The sequence below is a fragment of the Ambystoma mexicanum genome, chromosome 8 (genome assembly GCF_040938575.1).
Source record: "Ambystoma mexicanum isolate Mex_15411 chromosome 8, UKY_AmexF1_1, whole genome shotgun sequence".
Lineage (NCBI taxonomy): Eukaryota > Metazoa > Chordata > Amphibia > Caudata > Ambystomatidae > Ambystoma > Ambystoma mexicanum.
Window position 1 is genome coordinate 219,478,169 of NC_090929.1, and position 12,505 is coordinate 219,490,673.

Here is a 12,505-nt window from a genome sequence, read left to right on the forward strand (position 1 = left end):
GAGAGCCTTTAAAGTCAAAGGGAATGAAATGAGGGTCGTATTGTACATTTGTGTTTTTTGACTCATTTTGGTCAAGTTAGATTTTGTTTATTTATTTGTATATATTGAAAAGTGTACATTGTTTTTGTTTTATGATTGATGTGCTTTGCTCTAATGGCAATGAAGGTGATCAATACATGGGAATGGATTAGATATTTAGAAAACAACGTAGTGATAAAGAAGTAGTGATAAAGAATGCATACTAGGTATATAACACATATTTTGCTTCTTAGGCATCCTCCATTGAAATAATTTCCTCCGTTGTAGATATCGATGTTTGATTCAACTTCATTCACCCAGACTTATAGTTTGTCCCTTGTACATTTACATTTCCTTTGTTTTAAGGTTTGCCTCTGAAGTAACGTCTTCAGACAGTGAAGAACATTACAATATCCATACATCTTGACTACACCCTGCTTGTCATCCATTCTGATTAATCCTATTGACTTCAGATTTTGTAAAGTACAATTGAAGAGCAACTTATTTTGTTAGAAACAATCACACCCTTGAACAAGATGATTCAAAGACACCAAGTAATGGCAAGAACAGGTGTGCATTATTTACCCTAGATGAAGCGATGTAAGGGAAGGCTCGATTTTATATTTTAAGGGATAACACCGCCACGGAAACAGAGCAGGAGTTCTGCAATAGCCAATGTAGTTGGACACTTTTGACTAGGGACACCAAGTAAGGTAGTACGCTGTCATCTGTAAATCCAAAACTATATTAAACCTTTCCTCTGAAACGTCAAACCTTTTTAAAAACTGATTTTGTTAAGAAGTAGCTTAATGTATGACTAGTTAAGCAATTCTAAATATATAATGATGTTGATCTTGTCACTATTTCTCTACACAATTTCTCAATCCACTTTATCCCTTCTTTCCGGCAACAAGATATTTCTCTTGGGTTATTTTCACACACACGTCAAGACTCAAGATAAGTAATATTTTGAAAAATCCCAGAATAGAGACATTGAATACATTCATATGGTCTACTATTGCTGGATCATTTCCTGTAGTAAATTCCCTTTGTAATAGTAAGAATAATTGAAGGTATTTCCCCATCATGAAAATCTGAAAGTGGCTGCACATTGAGAGATTATAACACTAACCACTGGTGGCACCAGATATGTGGAACTGAGCCGCCAGGTATGCTGTCCTGCTACTTGTGACTGCTTTGTATATGATATATGCAATTTTGAACAGTATCCTGGCCAAGTGAGGAATCCAATGAATTTTGCGTAGGATGAGGTGATTCAGTCAAATTTCTGTTCAACCATAAAAAGAGGTGCTGCAGCGTGGTGAACTTCTTCTAGGGCCAACAAGTGAAGAACTCAAAGACCCATCAGGAGGTAATTTCCCCCATTGAATGTGCAAGACTACAAGGGCCTGCACTGCAGTCTAGAAATCCTGCTGCAGGATGAAGGGTTTGGGTTTTGCAAAGTTTAGAGACAGACTGTTTTGGCTGTCTTGTCTATGTATTTCTGGAGGGACAGGCTGCTGTCACTGGTGAAGCATAATGATGTTGCTGAATTCAAGACAAATCAAATCCTTATAGACACATCTCACTGAGTCATTGTTGGAGAAGTTGCTCATTAGAGGGGGGACTGATGAGGATGAATTAGGTCTTGAATGGGATTAGCTTGAGGTAGGCAGTAGACATACACGACTGGATGATGACTAGGTCATCACTGAGATGACTGATGTCCTGTATGCTTTTTGCTCTCATGTATCATCAGTGTATTAGTGGATGGCCATATCGGCATCTTTGAGGAGTGTGCCCAAAGGCTACGTGTAAAGGTTTCCAATTATTGCTTATAGGTTAGAACCTTGAGGGACTCCGCAGGATACTGGGAGTCGGTTAGAATACAACATGTTCTTCTGGATGGCCTGGAGTTTGCCCGAGAGGTGGGAGGTAAACCAATTTAGGACAGAGACAGAGAATCCCATACTGTCCGTGAGGAGGGGGAGGAGGAAGTGGTGATCAACAGTGTTGAATACAGCCGAGAGGTCAAGGACTTGAGTAGTCATGAGTCTCGGGTTACTTGACAATTATCATGAGAATATGGTCCTCTGAATGCTCCACGTTGGGGACAGTATTGAAAGATGTGCGATTTGCAGGGATTCATGCCACTAAAAAATGTATACTTAGAATGTGGGCTCGATTTGTTTAAAGGATCATATTGATATAGGCATGCTTGAGATTGGTCTATATTTGACAAATGAGCAGGTTGACATAGAGAAATGATCAATGTTTTCTAGGTTTCACAAAACAAAGATAATTAATTTCTATGGTCATATACCATGTTAAAGATGTCTTGAGCCCTATTATGGGGATTTTGAGAATGCACCCTTCTACAAGGTCACTAAATTGCTGGTTCGTATTGGTTGTAAAACATTCATGAAAGTCAGGATTTAAGTTCTTATCAAGCACTGAAATCCTGGACCATTGGAACAGGGTTCAGATGCATCAAAGATACTCCAGACTATTCAAAGGCACATTTGAAACACTGAGTCATTTAGTATTTCAGTGCCTGGCTCTTACTAAGGAACGATATGTGACCTTTAGTCATTTTAGGACTGTAGGATGGGCACATAAGTCAGTTGCTGGTTGGTATGATTGTATGAGAAATGATTAAATGAGGTTAGTGTTTGCCCTCATTCATGTAGCATGCCACTCTAATAATTTTGAAAACCTTCACAGCAGAAATTGGAGTTACCACTGATTTTCCTGTCTATAATTTGTCTTTTTGAGGTAGTGTGTAAATGTTTTAGGGATACATGGACATTGAGCTAGAACAATGTGAAGATTTTAGAATGATTTGTAGGCAGTATATATTGCCTAACTCTGATTGTGTATGTGATATTGAAGGTTTGCATTTAGCCATATCATACCAATAGAAAATAGATCAAGGACATAAGTCAAAAAGAGTTGGGAAAGAAACTAATCTTTGTTTGCTAGCCCAATAAGTGCCACTATTTTAAAGTACAATGCATTCACATTTGTTTTCCATAATAGGCAACAACATGGAAAGGCACACAATCAATTAATGAATTAACTGATAATTTGATTATGTAATAATAAAGAACTTTTAAATGTGTGTATACTAAGCCACAAATAAAATAAGGTATGTTTTTAAACTCCTCTTTTGATCTTCTCAACCCACAGTTTGGTAAAAATCCAGTTGGATTTTGGGGGCATAGATGAAGTCTCAGAGGATCAAATTTGTATGTTTTTTTGTTCAAATGGATTTTTGTGTTTAGCGTGTCGGCAATCCCAGTTCTGCTTATTTTCACTCAATTATGAAACTGCATCCCCTCAGCTGTACTTGTGGCTTCTCGTTGTTTATCTTGTTAAACATACTTCCTTCTTTGCAGCTTACAAAGATGAAGGAGAAGAAGGGTCTCTATCCAGATAAAAGTGTCTACACCCAGCAGATTGGCCCGGGGCTCTGCTTTGGAGCATTAGCCCTTATGCTACGCTTCTTTTTTGAGGTACCTTCTTGGCTTAAAGTGGTACAGAAAGTCTTAGAGAGCTACTCTGTAACCAATACTGGTATCACCAAACTGTGCATATCCACTGACTAAATGAGAGTCTAATTGATGTTTCCCTTACCCGTTGCCTCACTGTTCTCATCTCTCTCACTCTCTATTAAGCAGCTAATCCTCCACCCACTGCTGTCCTAAAGCACTTTGCTGTTCACTGCTAGACTCATGCTTCCCTTAAGTCTATTCATCACATTTCATCATAGAACCTGTTTTGAGGAAAAAGCTGGGCTTCTTTGTTCGAGTCTGTGTGAGGTGTATTTGCAGAGTACCTAGGGTGTATGTGAAACATATGCAGTGTCATATAGGACTGTCGATGGGGCATTATTCGACTAAAGGCTTCTGATTGTCATGCTTGGGTTGTCTATGATGTCACTCAGGACCCCGGGGTGCAATGGACGCTGTTGTTGATTGCTGCACATCTACAACTTTATAAAGTGTGTGGAATTGTTAGTATCCCTTCTCCAACGCCATGCACCAACAGTCCAAGGGATGGCCAAGGGAAGTATGATGGATGCATAGACAACCTGCAACAACATGAAATACTTTAGGTCATACCCACGACTCCAACCTCTCTGCTTGTTCTTACCCTCCTTCTTTCTTGCCACATCAATGGATAGGTGGGGAATCAGAGACAATGACATATACCAATTAGGTAATGTCATGGCAGAGTATCATGCCTGCCATATTTCACTGTTGTGGTGTCATAGCAGCAGAAGGCAACAATAACAAACCTCTTTGTGCACCACTGGCTTCCATTGTTATCTATGTAAATTTGCAAAGACTCCTTATAGGATTTTCTGATTTCAGGAGTTCACCTTCTGCTCCTCACATGGGGTATCCACAGTTCCCATTTAATGGTATTGAGGTATTATGCTACGACTGGAGTCTTCTGCTCATAAACCTTTCATGCTATAAATGGCCACTGTAAATGAAGAACCAGGAACTAAGGTTACTACTGTAAGATCTTTTTTAAATAGAAAATTGAAAAAGAATGTCCAAAGACTAGGGTGATTTAGTAAGGGTATATCCATCAAATGAAACATGTGAATAGGCTAAACAAAAACAAAAAGCTCTGTGTTTCACTTTTCCAATGTCTTTGGAAATACTGAGAGAAAGAAGATTGATATAGCAAATTGGCAGTGCACAGCATTCTACAGCTGTATGAAAGCAATTAATATTTGATTCATAATATGGTGTACTGCACTATGGATTTCATAGACTTAATGTCACTAGTGTGACAGCTGAAATAAGCAATGCTTGTTGGTGCAGCAAAAGTGGCAAAAACCCCGGATATTGGGCACCATCATGATAGTGGAGTTATTCTTGGCTATCTCTGTTATCCCTTCTGTTGTACAAGAGTATAAGCGGTATGTTATGGCAAACTGAGAGTCAATAAAGAACAAACCTTTCAATACATCTTTCTGTTAAATGGATACCAAGAGGATAACATAAACTTTTGGAGCACATTGCCTGTACCCCCCATGGGAGATTGGGGGAAGCCCAAAGTCTTCATTCTTAATCTACCTTTGGATGCAGAATACATGACTCTTAATATGAAGTTTAAAGCTGGATTTGCAAAAACACTTGGTACAACTTTGCGAGCGAGGCTGTAGACGGTGGACAGGTAGGCCCACATTTAAACATAGCAAATAACTAAAATATAAAATAAACAAAAAGGGTGTTGGCTGTTTATTATCAAATCTACTCTTTTTATCCACAGGAAATTATCCGTAACTACGGATAATAAAAAGGATCACAATATAAAAGGGTCAGCTAGTCCTACAGAATAGCAACAAAAACAAGGTTTAAAATACAAATACAGGAATAAACAACTTCATTCTGCATATGCAGCGATAATTGAGAAGTTCTCCAGCTGACAATGTGGGCATGGGTTAGTTTCTAAATAATCTCTAGTTGAGATGGAGGCTCAATGATATGTCCTTCTAGCAGTTCACATTTACATGTGAGTATTCCAATGGTGATCCAACATGTTATTGTATCAAGATGAAGTACTTACAGCTCAGTGGCTAAACACCTGCATAGTAGCAATCCATAGAAAAGGTAGGGAATATCTTCAGAGCTCAAATGTGTGTATGTGACTTCATATAGATTCTGCAACAATCCAAAACAATGCACTCATAAAGATGGACACAGCCCTGCCTGACCACACTACAGCTAGCATCTCCTCAAAAAACAAATTATTCTCAAAGTGATAAAACATAACAATGAAAGTCGCATGGTGTGTCGCTGCTATTCAGTCACAGGGGGGGCTGTTTTGTACAAGTTGAGCTTTTGTGCTTGCCGAATCAGCAACAGATAATAAATAACTCCAAATCTTCTATTGGTGGACATCATTTACTAATCCGTCTTTCGTTGCCAAAAGGACAGCATCCAGATGTGGGTTGATCCTTCAGGACTTGGAAGTTTGAACCACACTAAACTTGAGTCCATCAAAGTCACCAATCCAAAATCATTTTTTAGGGTGGACTATCCATAGTGCAGGCTTCTGCCCAGAGTCAAATTCCTCAGCCTCAGCAAACCTTCAAGTGCTCAACTTGAATGCCGATTAGACCTATCTTGATAGCAGCTGCCTTTTTTTAACCATAGGCAACTATTCATATGAACTCTGTTGAGCTGACTCAAACTAGTAAGAGGAACTGAAAGCAGAAACCTGCCTTTTATGAACAATGTTCTACAATTAAGTGGGATAGGACACAGACATGGCTGAGCACTGACTCGTTTATGCTCATTATTCACCTATGAGGTTGTACAAATGTACAGACATTGCCATTACTTTCATATTCTTATGGTAATGAAATAACTGGCACTTTTACTGCATTGCCAAATTCCAGTTTTGGCAGTGAAGTGCCAGCGATGCCTGTGGTTAAGTGCTGAAGATAAATCTTCTCTTGAATGTGAAAAAGTAGTGGAATTACCACAGGCAAAAATACCACTCTGAAAATGGGTACTAACCGAGCACTCGTAATCTGCAGGTATTCTGCCAGATTGAACAGTGTTTATGGTAAACGTGTTTGATAGTATTTTCACCAGAATTACCACCAAGCTCATAATGTGCTGCAAAGAACAAGTTCCCACTTTAAATGGTTTCTCTTAAAATAAAAGGGTTTAATCAGAAATGCAAAGTTATTTTAAAAGATTTAGATTAAGCACACAAGTCCTAGAGGTCTGGTTTTCTGTCCTCTCTGCCATAGAATGTATCCAGACATGAAATGATAGTCCTACTACATAATTTTCTTACCCATCATTATTACCACAGAGCCTAGTTCAACCATCAAGTACGTGTACTGTTTCAGCAGCTTGCAATGTGGTTCAAATGTCTCAAAGCATGTTGAGCATCAGCTCTAAATTGTCAGAATGTTTTGAGTGAATTCAAATCTCCATTGTTTGCTCAAATTTGATTCATGTTGGTTATTGATATTTTATTTCTATCGCGCTCATACACAAGTGTTTCAGAGAGTGACAGGGGAAGGGGGCTTGGGGATACAAGGGAGAACAAATCAATGATCTTACTAGGCCCAGTAACATTGACAACGTGCAAGTGCATGGGAGAGGGGGAAGGGAAATGTTCAAGGAAAAGGGGGGTGGAAAGTGCAGAGCAAAAGGAGAACAGACTAAATAATAATAATAAATAAATAATAAAAGCAACACAAGTGGTAGTGCGCGCAGCAAGTGGCAATTGCTGAGTTTAAGGCAGCAGACAGGGTAGGAGAGATAAGTGCAGGAGGAAAATGGGGGGAGCTGTATGGGTACAGATACAGACCCCAGTGCAAGGGGTGGCCCGGAGGCAGTGAGGCAGGGTGGCAAGGGGAGCAGGAACCTGGGCCCGGAGCACAGAGGGTGGCCAGGTGCACAATGCTAAGAGAGACCAGATCATACACTGCCTTTTGCCCTTCACATCTGCAATCTACAGTGCAAAGTGAGCAAATGCTGCCTGGCATGCTAGCATGCCAGGAAGTGTTTACTTTTGTTTGTGAGCGCTGCTTGCCATGATGGCATGGCAAGCAGCACTCAAGTTTCAAATGAAACCAACACAGATTTCATTTGAACTGGGAACACTGTTAACCATGTACGCATGGTAAACCATGTTTCCAATTGAAATGAAACCATGTTGACATGTTTGCGTGGCAGGGGGCATGTACAATGGAACGCTATGGGGTCCACCAGCTTTTTGCTGGGGCATAAAGCAGGCAGACTCCACAGGGATCTCGAGTCTCTATACCAGCATGAAAGTCCATGCCAGCTAAGATGCTGCAGTATTTGTATGGCGGAGAGGAAGTAAGTGTCAGAAACGTGAGTTGCGTTACGACCTTAGTTTCCACCATATATATGACTGAATATGAGCTGTAACGTAAATGCAAGGCGTAATGCAAGCCGTAACTTAAATACAAGGTGTAAAAGCCTTTTACGCCTCACATTCTAGTTACGGCTCATATGAACATGAGACCCTATATCATAAAAGGACATTTTAATATGACATATTTTAAAACACTTCTGTCATTATAGGGAGAGTTAACCAAACACAGGTGTCAGAATAGGACTTTTTGTTCACCAACGCAGAACAAAGGAGCCTTAAAATTGCCAGAAATATACTTCGACCTGGTGACAGACTTTTATTCGAAACTTTGGCTACACTGACTCCTTGTTTAGCCCCTGAAGTTTTTTCTTTTCCACTTCGGGGACTCGCCTCCTAGTTCTCACCTACTACAACTTTTCAATGAGTATTCCTTTTAAGGGGGTTACTGCAGACATGTGGTTTCAAGGGGAAATACTATAGGTGTTAATATTTCATCACAACCAGAGAAGAAAAAGAAACAATGTTATTGAAGACAGCTGAGGTTTAGTCCCCCCACACAAGCCTTTAGCAGGGAAGAGTTAATGCCAGCTCTCTTGGTCCTCGTGCTCTCTTCAACTGATAAAGAGGGTATATTTGTGTACCAATTGCACACCACAATGTGCACAGGAAAGCATGAGAACTAGATGTGTTGGCAAGACGTGGTTTTATGTGACTGCATTATTGGAGGCTTGGAGTACATGTCGCATTCTAACTGCCTGTCTTTTCTCCAGGAATGGGACTACACCTACGTACACAGCTTCTACCACTGTTCCCTGGCCATGTCCTTTGTCCTGCTGCTCCCCAATGAGAATAAAAAGGCGGGAAATGGCGGCACACCAGCCAAGCTGAGCTGCACTACTCTATGCTGTTGCGTATGATGAGAGTAAGCAAGGCTGGTACCAGTCTCTTGCCTGGCACTGTTGGTGGGCATTGGAGGCATCCAAGGAGCGGCGGAGGGAAATGGAGAACGCTGAAAAAGCACATTAAGGATATCCTGTGAAAGACTGGTACATGGACTTGGAGTTAAACACAATCTTGGGAGCTATGTCTACACACAATGCCTAGCAAAGGTGTGGGATTTTATTAATTTTGTAGATGGTAGAGAGCAAATTTCCCTGGAAGACCTTGAGTGTGACTAAGGCCACACGGAGTTTAGAGCAATCCCCCACCCTAGTTTAGAGGAGCTTCCCAATTTGCCATGTAAAGAATGTGTATGTGCTTGTTACACCTACAGGCATGCTATGGATATGATCCCTTCCTGAATGAATAGTTACATGCATTGCATAACTAGAGACATGCGATGTAGTGTGCTCTACTTCCTTCTCAGTGCCAGACCTGGATCCAGATATGTCTTGGCTATGGGAACTGTGAACATGATACCGACCCCTTGCTATTCACTTCTATGACTCCTCTCCATGCTTGTTACAGCAAGACCCACCTGATTATTGTACTCCTCTCTGACCAAAGAGAGGAGGCATAATCCATATCTCTTTCCTTAAACATTTGCAATGACTATCTTACTATGGAGATACAAAATCAACTTCTGATGAACATAGTCTTCCAAATGCTTCAGAGGGTATGTTAAGGTACAGGGCCATAGAGCGAACTACCTGGGATCCCTCATTGCATGCAGTTTTGTTAACTGAAGACTCCTGAAATCAGCTGCATTGTGTACAGTGACCATGCAAGGGCAGTTGTTCTTTGCATATATTGTGCATAAATGACAGTACACAAAAGAGTTCTGCATGGCAGGCCCTAATTAGCGAAACGCGCCCTATTGTCAAGTGTGTTGATTTCAAAATCAGCAACTTCATAAGCACTTTCCACCTTCTTAAAACGTTCACGACAGCTGAGCCGAACAATCGATATGTGAAGGTATGCAGGCTCTATAACAATACAAATTATACTGATTAACAGGAGATCCAATAAAGCACATGATCAGTCCCAAACACCCTGCAATTTAAGTTCACATATTACATTTAACCGAGATTCAGATATAATTATAGAGCAAGTCATTACATATACAAAGACAGCATTGTGTGGGAAAGATAAATGCACTTCATGTACACACGCACACAGGACCTCCTGCAACTAATGCACATGTCTGTGCGGATGGAGGGAGCTACGAACACCGGGAGATCATAAGCCAGACGTTATGCACAGAGAAGCCGTCCAGACGGGTGGTTACTTTGCAGATCCCTGTTGAACACACTCTCTTGGAAAATTGCTAGTTATATTCAAATGTTCCTCCTGGCACATTAGCTCTTAAATGAATCAATCCGACTCACACTTATTCTATCACACTTAAAGAACTGTCACCGTACGACTCTAAATGTGTTGCAAAGTGCCCGAAAGTATGTTTTCCTTCTAGACCTCATGTGCAAATTCCAAATGAACCATGTCATTTCCACTGAGCGAGCGTTCTCTTTCCTTTATACAAGCAGTCACTTTCATATTTACTCAATGGCTGTCTTTTTTATGCAGGATATCCACACTGAGTATCAGCAGATGATGTCTCTCCAGGAGAAATATGCATTTTAAATATTGACCCGGAACACAGGGCTATGTTTGTCATCAGTATCCATTCTGAAAGTGTATCGTTTTAGAGTTTAAATAAGAAAAAAATACTCATTCCGTGTATATATTTGAAATGAAAATGTCAATTTAGGTTTATACGTGTTGCAATTTCGGTACTTTTTATTTTAGTTAATTGCTTGTGTGATTTTTGATCTGTTATATCTTCGTGCAGCAGTGCACACGTGTCTAATATGACAAACCAATTAATGTGCACAACAAGAGGAACTCAATTACATCAGTTTCTCTTCAAACATCACAAGATAATGTAATTATTTCCTGTTGTGGCGAGCTGTTCATACCAGCAATTCCCTGCAACTAAACCAAATCTAGTCCAGAGCTGTGATGTTAGACTCACAGCATAGTCAAATTCCCTCACGATTTCATGGATGGCCACGGTAAATATGTATGAGAAAAGAAAATGTAATAATTTCACGGGGGATTGTTTGCAAACTTGTTCCATACGTGTTGGTCATTCTAAGAAATCAAAGTGAATGTGACCATAAACTCGCTACACATGTCATTAGCCAAGACAAGTAAGGAGAGGTTGACCTTTTTAATTGTGCAAGTGCGAAACCTAGTTCTTTTTCAGAAATCTGAATGAGAAGCAGCATGTATATTATTCATAGTCTGCACACTTTATTAGATGCACACCACTACTCACCCAAAGGTAGGTTTCCACTCAAGGGGCATCCCATGTCATATTTCAAATGACTTGTTTCTGGTTTACCAAGCATCTTTTGATGCTGTATGTTTGGTTTCACTTTGGATGTTGCTGGTTTAAGGCTTCAATTAACATACTTTTAAATATTTGGTCAGAGCACTATTCCTGCTTGGGAGATCAACCACCATTCACAATTTTGGGGGTACTGTGTAACATATCTGTGTAATGCTGTCCCCTAAAATACTGCTGATGGTAAACAAACAAAATCTTTAAAATGATCCACAGGAAGTAATCTTCTGTTTTGTTCCTTTTAACATTTGCACTTTTGTACACATTTCGATCTAACAAAATATGCTGACAGGACTTTGGTGTTTTTTTATTTTTTATTTACTTTCTGTATTGTTCTTAGTAATGCTTTTGGGTTGATTTTTATAATGCACTGATCTAGATTTCTGAATTGTGTGAAATATAAGCGATTTTGTAATTTATTTTTCCATTTGTATTTTTATTTGTAAAGATGAAATAAAACAATATATTTGTTACATGAGTGATTTATTGAGACTATACATATTATATGGGGATATCCCTCTCTCACAGAGAGGAATGGCGTTTTTAGGTATCATCCACGGAGTGGAAGTAGCAGATGTGATGCAATGACCCTGATAGCAATATTGGGTCACACATGTTACTTTTCATCCAGAGGCATTAGTCTTTTAATGTTCATTAATCATAAAGGGTGTATGAGCTACTCATAAAACCGTCAGATATATTAAATGGGAATTGTTTCCCTTGAACCACTTTGGATAACCTCATATATGAGGACAATACTCAACTTCTATACAATGGTACCAAAAAACAGAGGAAGAAAAGCTGTACATCGTTGACATACCAATACATATGTTTTAATAGTATACATTTCTGTGTTCCCTTTTGAGTGAGGGGCTGTTGTCTACTCATACCACACAGACTGCTTGAAGCCATATATGTATTTAAGACGGGGCTACGGAAGCCCATCACTACTAATAATCCTATATATATTTCTCAAAGCACATCAATTAACAGATTGCCCTTTTAGCCAAAACCATTAGTACACAATGGAGCAATAAATGTCTCAGCCATTTTACCCTCTTATCCAAATGGTGAGACTGTCTGAATGAGTATATATGATTCATGCTTACAAACAATTTAATGTTAGGAGGAGTGTTGTGAAAAAACAGCAAACCCAGTGCGAATGATGATGTACTTTGTCATTCAAGTGTGCAACTCCTTTTCATCACAAACATATGTGTCAACACCATTCTTTTGTCATTGTTATGTTCCCAACAT

General features: G+C 39.6%; 1 protein-coding gene across 2 annotated transcripts in view; it reads left to right on the forward strand.

Annotated features, from left to right (window-relative positions):
- Nucleotides 1-11,721, forward strand: part of MYMK (myomaker, myoblast fusion factor) — an 81,014-nt gene extending 69,293 nt beyond the window's left edge. Inside the window, exons 4-5 of one of the 2 annotated variants that reach the window (XM_069609633.1) lie at nucleotides 3,417-3,533; nucleotides 8,673-11,721. In XM_069609633.1, coding sequence (XP_069465734.1) covers nucleotides 3,417-3,533; nucleotides 8,673-8,819 — 264 coding nt within the window. In that variant the 3' untranslated portion in view covers nucleotides 8,820-11,721. The remainder of the gene's footprint in view (nucleotides 1-3,416; nucleotides 3,534-8,672) is intronic. The other variant, XM_069609634.1, reaches the window with a different exon arrangement.
- Nucleotides 11,722-12,505: the final 784 nt, after the last annotated feature.